The sequence below is a fragment of the Buteo buteo genome, chromosome 10 (genome assembly GCF_964188355.1).
Source record: "Buteo buteo chromosome 10, bButBut1.hap1.1, whole genome shotgun sequence".
In the NCBI taxonomy this organism is placed as follows: Eukaryota; Metazoa; Chordata; class Aves; order Accipitriformes; family Accipitridae; genus Buteo; species Buteo buteo.
Window position 1 is genome coordinate 24,191,633 of NC_134180.1, and position 12,877 is coordinate 24,204,509.

Genomic DNA, 12,877 nt, shown 5'->3' on the forward strand with positions numbered 1-12,877 from the left:
TGGACCATTCAGTTTTGTGCCTGGCAATGTTCACCCATACTAACAGCTCAGCTTAATGGGTGCTGTTTGCTGAGACACTTTTGTTGGAGCCAGATTCTTCTCAGGACTATCCCATGAAAGGACAAGAGGCAATGGGCACAAGCTGGAACACAGGAAATTCTGATTAAATGTAAGAAAAAGCTGCAAGGAAGATGGAACACTGGACGAGGTTCCCCTGAGAGGTCTCTGTCTTTGGAGACATTCAAACCCCAACTGAATATGGTCTTGGGTAGCCTCCTCTAGTTCACCCTTCTCTGAGCACGGAGGGTGGACAAGACAATCTCTAGAGATGCCTTGCAACTTCAGCAAGTCTGTGGTTCTGTGATTTGCTTGACTGGGGCCTAACTGGATATGTCTGTGCTTCCTGACAGAGCAGGCTGGGGAATACCACTGTGTGTCTGCAGGCAAAGGTCTGAGCATAGCTGGTGGTTTGCCAGTGTGCTTGGCATGCTTGGCATGCTCAGCATCAGCGGCCCAGAAGGCACACTTGGGGCCGGGCTTGCAGGCTTACTTCTCAACAGCCTTCAGGTCTGGTCTGAGGGCTGCCATTAGGAAACCTAGGCATAATTAGTGTTACTGAGTCCTTTTTTTCCTGAACTGCAGTGGTGATATCATGACATAGGATTAAGCAGCCAATTAATATCCTGAATTCTTGTAGTTCTTTCCCAGTGAAGTTGCAGGAAGGGTATATGATAATCAGTAAGTCCAAAGAGCTTGCTAATTCCATATGCTCCTCTGCCAGGATGTTGCTGATAACCGACTTATATTTTATAGGTGTGCAGTGCAATCCAGAATCAAGATTTCACTGTTATTGATGACTACTGCACTGGACTGCAAGCTCTTCTTTACCTGAAAAGCATTGAGGAACTTGAAGAATGGAATGGACAGAGTCCTGCAACCATGCGTCATCAGAAAGGAAAACCAGTACCTAGAATTGCTGATCTGATGGGAAAGGTATGTTGTTTCATTGCCATTCCTGTATAATGACACTATGTCTTGGTTTTGAATGCAATTCCATAATGATTGTATGCTCCTTACCTTGGGTAACCACTGCTGCTGTCACAATTAGTCACCAAGTCTTTTTCCTACTGAGTATTAACAAATATCTGAAGGCAGCTTAAGAAGACAAACTTGAGATGACTTGATATGGGATAACGTTTTTGCTATAAATATGATCTCTCCACTTGATTCATAACATAATGTCTTTAAAAAAAGTGTAGGATGTAAAATTACAAATGCATTGGAACAAGTTCTGGAACTGCTTGTTTTAAAGAAACTCAACTCAATTCAGAATGCTACTGATATTGTGCCAGAAGTTCCTGGGTGTTCCAGCCAGGGTGCCACATCCAGGAGACATGAAAGCTCCCTAGCACTGGACCTGACCAGCTGAGACAGCTTGCCACAAACCAGCTGTTACTTGGAACACTAGATCAGGTAGGAATGGCCCTTTGATCATCATACCTGAGCATCTCATGGTGTTTCATGTGTGCTGACTCCCAAACCCTCTGCAAGGCAGGGAAGTTCCAGATGAGGAACAGTGACATTGAATAATTTAACAGATTCCGCAAGATCATTTAAACCTAGAGGATCTGTGGTGGAATAGGAATGTAAACTGTGGTCTGAAATCCTAACCTCTGGGCTGTCTTTCCTCTCTGCTGTAGTAGTTCCCTGCTACAAAAGCATCCTTGGAGATTTTTGCCAGATGTAATGGGTTGCAGCCACCCCCAGTACTGCTCACCCCTCCACCAGGGCACCAGCTGATCCATGCTGAGAAGCAGGGAGGTGTAACTGGCTTCCTACTGATGCCCTGCTGCCTACTGCTCTAAGCAAAATACCTGCACAGCAGGAAGGCTGAGCTTTTGTTTCTGGTTACTAGAGGGGATCGCTTTGAAGACTGATTTCAGTTATACACCATGCCTATTGATTATCCTTCCAAAAATCTGATATAACACTGTTGAAAATGTTGTAAAAAGTAAAGAATTACAAAAGAATAGGATTTGGAGTGTCAAACACCTCCAAATCTCTGCTTATCGTTGCTGATGACTGGAGTTGGATTTAGCAGGAGATTAGAGACTCCTATATTGTTGTTGTTCTCTGTGGAGCTCTGAAAATTATAACATTACCTTCCAGGAGAAAAGACAATCCTATTCCTAAAGCTCTGGATAATACGCTGCTTAAAAATAAAACAAGATATAAGCAGTTTCATTTTCATCTACTTATGTTAAGCAGTTAAACTAGGCTCAAAGGGTGATATCTAAACTTCCTTCCTTTAACACCTGTAGAAACATACACAGCATTTCCAACTCATGTACAGAGATTTGTTGTAATTCTTCTTTAAAGCTCCATTCAGTGTTCTATCTTTGTATTACCTTTGTATTTTACTAAACAGACAACCATTGTCACGGGTGTTCCTTATGTCCTTTTGAATGAGAAGAAAAAAATATAATTCTTAGTCTTTTCTGCTTGTCACTACATCAATAATTAACTTTAAAAAGGTAGCGTGAAAAGATGCTTTAAGGAAGCATTTAATAATTCAAAGGAATCTTAACTTGAAACGGGTCACATGAAAAAGAATGAAAAACAAAGCCCTGTGTAATCTTGTCTGGCTGGCTCTGTTAGACATTTAAAAAGAACAAGGCATACAGAATATAACTGTTTGTGTATTTGATTGCCCTTAGCACTGAATTATATCATTGGATCATTGCTACTAAATAATAACATAAAGTTAACCAGGCTGCATCACTGATAAGGTATTGATATATTTTAAGTATAAGCTCAGGATGGCTAAGTATTTGTCCAGGAATGGACATTCAAGGGAAAAAGCAGAAAAATAATACAACATGGGTAAAACGAAATACCATGATAAATGCTCCTACTAGGGGCAATCAAATACAAAGGCATGATATCATTAATATTTATAATATCATAATTAGCAAGACTGTGCCTAAGCAGTGTTATTAGTGTAACTAATTATGTTATCATAAACTAAGTTTGCAGTATTATAGGAATCAGTATTCTTACCTTCATAAATTATTATCAATATTGGATTTCATGTACTTGTGCCTAGCAAATTTAGTACTGTAGTTTCATCTAGATTGAAACACAAATATCTAGCTTGCTTGGCAGCAAGTCATAACACACACTTGTGATTCTCTTTCTAAAATAAATTCACTAAAAAGCGTGTCCTCACTCTCTATGTGGAAAAGAGAAGATAGCCTGTTGATGAGATATGTATGTTCTCATTGATAAAAGTAGCGTGTAGGGATGTATAAGTTATACATGGAGTAAAATATGACAGACAAAATCCTGCATTACAATTTTAAAAACGTAAAAGGAGCTGTTCAAGTTTGTCTTGGTATTACTGTGAGATGAAATGCAGTTTTTTTCAGTAAGACCCGTGAGAAGCTAAACGGCAAATACGGATGAACTTTTGCATTCAAAATAAAAGTGAAGATGCTAATTTTGATATATTGTATTTTTGGTGCAGTAAATGTGAAAAATATAAAGGAATTATCCTCCATTTTGTTACAAAATTCCTATTAATTCTCATATAGAATCACAGGGTTAAGAAGTTCAGGCAATTGACAATTTAATGAGAAGGAACTGAGGGACAGGAATTATTTTCGACAGCATCAAGAACCACTTGCCTTCTGATTGTATAAAAATTCATCGAGCTTCTCCCAGTTTTGAATATATTACAGAGTTAGAACCGGTCCTGTTCCTAGCTAAGTATGTTCATAATAGTATCTGTTTTTATTCACAGTGCAATATTGAGTGTTAATGTCCATATTTTTATATAACAGTGCACTATTCTTTTGAGAATTCATTTTCTGCCCCAGTTTCAGCATCAAACAGATGCTGAGTGCAGAGTGTTGCCACAGGAGAGTGACACAATAGAGTTATGTCATGAAATATTGTAGTATTTTATGACCAGAGTAAACTAAAAGATAAATACTTTCTTCCAAGTGGTATAACTGACATCAAACTGAAGCTGTCTTGCCATGCAGTCACTGTCAGTTGTTACATTTATCACAATAATTTCCTTCCTAAACAGAAAGAATACTAAAAATACTGTCCTAAATAGTGTCGTATAATAAGCAGTTTAATAGCAAACATATCAACTTTTGGCTGAAAAAGAGAATCATGTTGATTAGTACCTGTTCATGCTTCTGCATTAATGAAACTAATACTTTCATCTGATAATTTATAGCCCTTAACATGTGAGAATCATCCTAGCACTGGAAAATATTTTGGAAACTTGAATGCTGTTTTTATGTTTTTCACTGTTGCAGAATATATTTTTTGGTATGTAGACCCTAAATTTATCATCTTTGAGCCAGCTAGTGGATATTTTCTGATAGACTTTTCAGTAACGCTAGCTTTTTCCCTTTTGCTAACACAGCAGTTGCTGCTGTAGTCAATACTTGCCATTGTCCAAGATGTGACCTGTGGTACTACACTGCCTGTAATAGCAGTGAGATTCCCACTTAGAAATGCTAACCTCAGCCATGGCTTGCAGTCATTGGGTGAAACTGTCTTCCATAGCTCCACCAATTTTATTCATTCTTTCCTGTTGCTGTAGCCTTATCCATAACCGCTCCAAAGACAGTCCTAGCACAGATGCTGCGTCAGACTCACAAAGGTGGACAAAGCCAGTCTTCTGGGCTTCCTTCCTCATTGCTTTTCTGATGGTTTATTTAGTTTTTTGGGGTTTTTTTTCTGTGGGAGGACCTGACATTTGAAGCCTTGACACAGATGAGTGTCATTAATATCACCTCTGAATCACCTCTCCATTAAATGCATGGAATAAAACTTGTCAGCTTGTCTCAGCTATAATCTCATCTTGCAAATCTCGACACTGAGATGAGAGAATGGCAAGGTAATGATGACACCACACTGCTTCTCACTGACTCCCTTGAGGAAGAACTTGTGTAAAAGCACACTTACCTCAGCATGAATTTAGGACTGAGATCAAGTGCATGATGCAATCAGGCAGACAGTTAAGATGTAGAGCATGCTCTTACAACCCAAAGTTATTAGGGTGTCTGCACAGGAGAGAGGGAGAGCACAGGTAGTATCCTTATAATCCAATATTAACAGAATTATGTTTTAAAGTAATGTTCATGAGTTTCTCAGGAAGATACATGACCAGGAGTGATAAAGATAACTCTGTTCTCACCAGGTATCTGGATACAGTACAGTATTCCCCAGAGGTACAGTTTGATCTTCTGTGTGTAATCACTGTCTCACCTTGTCTGTTTATTACAGGACTCTTTCATTAGTTGCTTACTGATCTTACTCCAGAGAGCTGAAGTCATTATGTCCCAGAAATATACTGGTGTCAGCTGGTGGTCACAGAAGTGGTATAGTGTTTTTGTGTATAAACTTGCACCTCATGGCAGCTATAAAAAAATCATACTTAACACAGTGGCCTGTATACATGCCAGGTGGCTAAACATTAAAAATATGGTAGTGTATTCAGTTGGTAGGTGTGGGTTTATAGGAAGAGATAAATGTATATGGATGTTTCATACCTTGCTTTCAGCACCAGAAGTTTTGCAAAAACTGACATTTATTTGACCATGTCTAAAGGTTAAAAAATTAAAAAGAAGAAAAAGTAATAATTTAAACATCTTGATTCCAGAAATATCCAAAACCCAAAACAAATCGGTTTTCATAGTGAATCCTCCTCAGCTGTTAAGGTTGTGCTGTACTGAAAATGTTAAAACCATATCTGATAAAAACACATTTATAGAAGGTGGTTTTCTCCAGCAGACAGATGAGAGAGAATGATCCTGAACATGCACAGTGTATGAACTTCAGTGAAGATTCTCATCACCTTAAATTTAGCAAGCTTCTGATTTTGTTCTCTGAATGCATGGACTTCCCATTACAACTAAAATACGCACTTCCTTCAAGTATCTACGGGTACTAACAGCTGAGTCTTCTGAACAGTACAAACCTGCTAAATTCTATGCTGACTGCAGTCAAATCTGAATAGCCTTTTGTATGGCAGAGAAAAAAAACTTGCTACACCATTGACAAAATATTAAATTCTCTCTTCTATTAAATAAATAAATAAAATGTGAATTCCCAGCCATGCAGGAATACTATTGCAATGCATATGCCAAGTTTTGTCTGCCTTCAGATTCTTCAAGACCTCTGATTGCCTTCACTGAGCAGTGGTTTTCACCCTTCATTTTTGGAAGTGCTCCTTGTTATTCAGGAAGGCAAGTTTGTGCAGTATGGTAAAGAACTGTCCCCTTGTTTCCAGACCTACATAAAGAAGACAGAACAAATGGTATTTGTGGCCATGTCCAGAAATACAGACCATCTCATCATATGGTAGTAGAGAAATTGCAATAAAAAATTAACATTGATGAAAAAACCCTTTCTCCCATATTGCCATCACCAGCTCTGAAGAAGAGTCAGAGGAGGGAGGAAATCAGTTTTAGGCTGTTTGATCCTTTTTCCCATCAGCTAAGGCTTGCACCTGAAATATAACTCTCAGCCAGGCAAAGCCTCTTAAGTGTAAGCCGGTATTGATCAAGAAACCTCTTGGTTTAGGATATTATGGGAACTGTGCATCAGCACACTCAGGGACTGTTGCCGCATATGCTTGTTGGCTTGACCAAAAATAAGGCTCTGCCAAAATATATCTGAACCAGCACCTGCAGGCAGATGAGGAAATAAGTCCTTTCCTCCTGCTTCCCCCTCTCAGTCTTTCATCTCCTCCCCTGACGTGATGAAAGGTCTCCACAGGCATGGCTCCAGGTGGGAGCCTCGTGGTCCCTCTGTGGAGCATCACCAGTAGCGTTTTGGAGAGCGCCAGCAGAGCAGACCCCTGCACCACACTGCGCAAGTCACACTTACCAGGTTTGCTGCCATTGGTGAACCTCCCAGTGTTTGCAAGCCGAAAGCAATTATAAGCAATCCCTGGCCTGACCAATTTGTAGAAAAAAGGACCTTTATAACATTAATTTTTTTTCCTTAACTGGTCTATTATGGAAGTTTATGTTGTGATTATCTACAGTGCTGTTTCTCACGGAGACTGCAAGTTGTTACGTAAAATGTATCTTCCCTAATGGTGAAGCCATTTGCAGCAGAAATGGGTAAAACAAAAGGAACTAGGATTATTAAAGTGGATTTAAAGCAGTTTAATCTTTGTGGGTTTTCTAGGTACTGTATGCTAAATTTGCTTTGAGCACTGATTTTAAAGTTTCGTATTCACAGCCAGTAAATGTGGCTATTAAGAAACAATGTATTCACATTAACTCCTTGGCTGTGGCGGTTTTAGTGCATTCACTGCTGGCAACGGACATCAAGCCAGGAAAATCCAACTCCTGATGCAAAAGGATTTAATAAAAAAAAAAATTCAGTCACTGCCAAAAATACATAATTCTTTTTTTGTACTCTGCAGTTTGTTTTACTTAGGGAAACGGCCTGGTCATACCCTGCAGCATGCATTCATTACAGTGATCTTTGACTGGCAGATGCAGAGTAATAAGATGCATATTTTAGTGCTTATTATAATACCCTGTCCAAAAACAACTTGACAAATTTGTGATTTCGACAGTATCTCATTTTGCTGGCTGCAGTGCTCTGTGATTGCCTGGTCCACGTGGCTTCCAGATTATGCATACCACCAATACTGCTCATTAAAATGGCCACAGTTCACCAGTTTCGGTAGCTTGGAACGAACTTGGAATGAATTATTATACAACAAAGAGGCTGCTGTCATGCAGAACAAAAGACAAGCAAAAGAGAGCTTTGGCTTAATGAGGCTAAGTGAGTGTCTCCCCTGCATCACCAGCTACTTGACGGCCTTTGAGCATGGATTTTTTTTCTCCACAGGCCAAAACCTTTGGTCTATTATTTTGTGTTTATGCACCTTGAGGCTAATATACATTTTAATATGCTGCACATGGAGAAAAAAATCAGCCATTAGATTAGAACATGTGCACTCCCTGTTAAGTTAATGACAGCCGAACATAGAGATAAATTTAGGTTTTCATATTTAATTATAGCACAGCGCAGTACGTTTAGCAAGGATAAATTGCACTATTATTATGCTTCATTTTTTTTGACATCTTTTCATATTAACCATGCGCACTTACCCCCACTTCCTCCCCAGTGTGACACATAATGTCTCTGTGCATCATCCTTCTTTAACACTATTAATTTTTTATTCTGTACAGTTGTCTATGTATTGTTGTATTTGTTACTTAGGGTTAGCTTGCTAGTTGGATAAAACCGTTCAAAACAGCCCTCGTGTTAGGTGATCTACATAAGCAATAAGGACAGAAGAGACATAAAAAGAATTGGCCTGCATGGCCAGACATGGCTTTGCACGTCCCAGTGCAGGGGTTCCCAACCCTTCTCCCCTGGACACTTTCAGCGCAGTGCGCACTGTCTGTGACTGCAGACTGGTAGCCCCTTTCTCAAGCAGCTGAATTAGAAAAGCTGGAGAAATAATGCATGGAAGGTTAAATGAGTGCTACAGAATTTTGTAGCTGGATAATATTAATACGGACAATGGTGGTGTTGATATAAAAAGTCTCTCTTCTGAAGAATTTAGCACTGTTTTATTGTATAGGAACTAAACCAGAGGTAATGTTGCTAGGTGGTATATGCTGTTTGTTGGGGCTTTGTACATGTGTTACCTCTGTTTGTCAGAGCTGTTGCTCCAAGAATAGCATCAGGAATTAGGCCAGACTTCAGTCTTATAGAAGACAATATGAAATTAAACATAGAGGCAAGCTGGCATGCAATTCAGCCTTTGCATGTTCTTATCAAGTTTTAATGGGAATATTTGACAGTTTCTGTGCTGCCATGGAGTTGATGGTGATGTTGGACTATTCGTTGTTGCCTGAGAGAGCTTTTAGATTTGCTTTCAGCTCTGGGCTGAGCTATTCAGGTAGCTGTGGTTTGTGAAAAATATGTTTGCATGCTTCACAAAATTAAGGAAATACTGCTATTTTCCAAAGTGGATTAGAGCAGGTAATAACTCATAGGAAGAAGATTTTCCTCCTCCCGCTGTGTGTATAAGCAAGTAGAAGATATTATGCTACAGGCTTATTCCTAGATTATTCTTTATTGGATAGTTGTTTCGTGACAAAAGACACTGTGGCTTGATGACCAGAGGGTCATGACAGGAATAATAATCACCATATGAAAGGGTGTCTGGATCTTGGTGATAAAGCATTCCTCATCGCAATCAGTCACCACTTGCTGGTGCAAGAATTTTCCTCAATGGTAGAGATCAGCTTTTTCATATTCATTGAGAACAAATCAGTCTGTCTCTCTCCCTCTCCCTCTTCCCCCTCTTTCTCCAGCCTTCAGTTCTGTACCATCTTTTACTGCCAAAGAGATTTTTCTTTGTCAGGTGAAATTCGCGGAGTTTGGGGATGTTTAGGACACTGCAGTATTTGTGGGATTGGTATTAGTTGCTGAGCCTTACTCTTTGTGTCCTCACTTAGTAAAGCCCTGGTCAGTAGTGATTGATAGCTAATTGTCTACACTTCAAGCACTAGAAAATGTGTCAGCAATTAATTTATGTGTGCAAAACTCTTCTTCCTGATTTTGTAAGTGCAGATTTTGATGCAAATTGCATCCATGAAAGCAAGGTTGTTCCTTCCAAAATATAAGCTATAATTACTGGTCTGAGAACCTGATGATATCAAATTCTTCCTCTAGAATCTACCCCTAGTGAGAGAAGTAATTTGTTAACAATGTTGTGTATTTCTAAGCAGTACTTCTAGCTATCTTTTTATTCATTAAACACTGGCAAAATGCTTGATACTATACGAGACGTAGTCTTACGGAGTTGCAGACTATATCCTACAGACATCCAGATGGCTTAGAAACATCTATGCAATCAGAAATGTCTCTTCTGTATCTACAGGTAGCTATTATTAGTAAAAGCTACTTTTATTTATATGTTCCCATTTCGTTTCTGGTACTAGTCACAGATGTACTTACTGATGTGCATGTAAAGACCTAGGCTTTTAGCTTGTGAAAGAATCATTGTCCCTTTAAACTTCTCATCTAAGAAAGCTGTTTACTTGGATAGCAAGGTGCTTTGTGGGCCACAGCGCTCTGTGCAAGGAAAGCACAAAACAAAGTCTGTGGTATTGGTCATAAACAGCAGGCTAAATATGCATTATCAGACTGTTTTCCAAGAATTGTGTTACTCTTGTGCTAGTTTTGAGAGGGATTTTGACTACAACATCTCTTAATTCTCTTAGGAACAGATTTGGCCCTTAAGCACAGTCCTAAGTGTAGTGACATGCACAGATGTACAAGAAATCTAGAAGGAGTGATTGATAGCGAGAAGCTAAAGAAGCTAAAACTCTTAAGTGTCCATATGCCCTGCCTAAATGATGTGTGTAAACATAAGAGGTGGAGAACTCAGTGGTCTACAAATATTTGAAGTTTGCAATCAATTGAGAGAGGGGGATTTTATGATGTAGAGTGAGAACTCAACCAAGACTGATGAGTTGAATTGGAAAAAAAAGGAATTGTTCAGCAAAAGCAGGAGAAAAATTATCCTGATTGGAAGGAAAGGCCTTTTTGTAGAAAAGATTGAGGTTTCATGCTGGGTTGCTGAGATTAAAGGTAGGGATGACTTTTAAAACTCGAATGCGTGAAGAAGTACTGCTGGGAGAAATTTTGGGTTGCCAGGAGTATGTGCTGGACTTGTAGACCTTTCCTGTCTGGTTTGCACAAGCTAGCGTATGGCCCTTTCCAGTATTTCAGCTGTGCACTAGGTGTTATCCTTGGAAGCCACTGCATCCTAACAAAGTGTTCAGACAGTGACTCAGTATAAACCACTGGAGCTAACAGTATCTAATAATCTGCAATTGAAATGTCTTTTTGCTTAAAGATTAAGATCATACTTAGGCAACATGATTATGTCCTTTCCCACCTTTTTTATTTTTATTGCTATGAAAAAACCTTGCAGGTTTTTCTGTCATCTTGTGTGGTTTTGATCCAACAACATGGATGCCTCAGCAGTCAGAGCAATACTTCCTGAGTTTTTGTGGATAAATGGATTAAAAATGTCTTTCTTTTTCATTGCCCATTAGTCATACATTGACACAGGGCAACTGCCCCCAGTACCTGAACGGAGCTGTTGGGCACACCTTTTCTACATGTAGGAGTTGAGGAAAGAGATTTCTGCACTTTGCTGACCTATTCATGCTGTACAGAATTCATTAAGGCCCAGGAACTGTGTTTGGGTTGTTCCAGGGAACAATTACAGCCAGCATGTAATCTGCTGCTCTGCAGCACATTGGGGCTCCGTAATAGTTTGAAGGGGCCTGGCAAGAATTTTATTGATTTCTTGGGATCTCATTCAGGCTGATTGCACTTGGGTACTCTGATGGTTGATGTTTAAGAACACCTACCCTAGCTGTTATTAAGAAGGTGGGTCTAATCCTCACATAGGTAAGAACTTGTTTGCCCTTCATTCAACTCAGCAGACAAGTTTTAATGAAATAACCCCCTTTTATTTTTTATGCCACAGCTGTGTTTTTGATTGCCATGTTTGGAACTATCCAGTGTAAGTCAGTCACTGTATAACCCATATATTGGTCAGGGTATGTCGTATCATATATCTGTTCTTTCATTAATCATTTTGTCTCTTTCCTATTTGACTGCTTGGAATAATTAATGCTTTTTTTTTCCTATTACTATTTCTTCCAAGTTGCTGATTTATTTATACATAAAAGCTATAAAGTACCTCGTTGTTTTATACAGTATGTCTGGATTCATGAGAAACCCAGAAGCGCACCACTGAAATAGTACATTTTTTTAGGCTGTTCGGGACAAGACCTTGCAGTTGAGCTTAAAGCAGTTGAATTCTCAAACCTATTGACTATAATTTTATTTATTTATCCTACCCATCATTACAGCATAGAGCATTATATCCTAGATGCTAATCATTACTTACTATTTTCTGAATAGGTGTGCTCTGATTTAAAATATTAAATATATGCCAAAAGGCATCTTTCCCAACTCCAGACTGAAAGTCTAATCCACACTCTCCAGCAGTTTTTCACTGCCTTTACTGAGCCTTCTTTCAAATGCTGAACACTCCTGACATTTTCAAATGTCCATTTCAAAAATTTCCATTTGTAAATTGAAAACCAGAAGGCTCACTGTAAACCAACAATGCTCTATAAGCACAAATACGTCTACGTTTTCTCTTTTGCTCAAAACGTATCACTAAGACGTAAACAACTCGCATGCCATTTACATTAGCATAAATTATATTCTGAAACCTCTAAACTTACCTGTCAAAGCAGGAACAATAAGAAATCCTTTGGCGACTGTAGCATGAGGGTGCCTTTTGTAATCAACATTTATAAAAGAGCACCCCAAAGGAGTGAGCATGTTCTCTCGGAGCTGCCATTCTGGGTGGTACAGAGCAGGGCTAATAAATGCCGTACACTCCAGAACTCCCCTCTTTCTCTTCACAACAGTCATGATCATTCATTTGATAGACTGCAGCCATTTTGTTAGCAATTTTGTCATAACTCGGTTTTTGACCTTCAGTGCCTGGTCTGTGGGTGGGCTTCTGTGCCTGCTGCTGGATTTTGGACTTAATTTAGCAGGATAAAGCAGATGGAGGAGAAACTTACTGTTTACATTTTTCCATAGGACTTAATTTATTTCTCTGTTGTTTATCACTGAGGTATTTTTGTCTACATAGTGTGAATTGTTTGCAAAGTTATTTATAACCACATTTGAGTGATTGATGTGCAGTCTGAAAAGCTTGAAAGTCTGCCTCTCTGCCTCTGTTTAAAAAAAGCATTTCCTTCTCATCCAGTCTGTG

At 39.1% G+C, this 12,877-nt stretch overlaps 1 protein-coding gene across 2 annotated transcripts in view; it reads left to right on the plus strand.

The window, feature by feature from the left end:
• The window catches only part of DPYD (dihydropyrimidine dehydrogenase), a 371,706-nt gene that overhangs the window by 320,361 nt on the left and 38,468 nt on the right, over positions 1–12,877 (plus strand). For both annotated transcript variants that reach the window (XM_075038929.1, XM_075038930.1), the window contains exon 20: positions 814–993. In XM_075038929.1, coding sequence (XP_074895030.1) covers positions 814–993 — 180 coding nt within the window. The remainder of the gene's footprint in view (positions 1–813; positions 994–12,877) is intronic.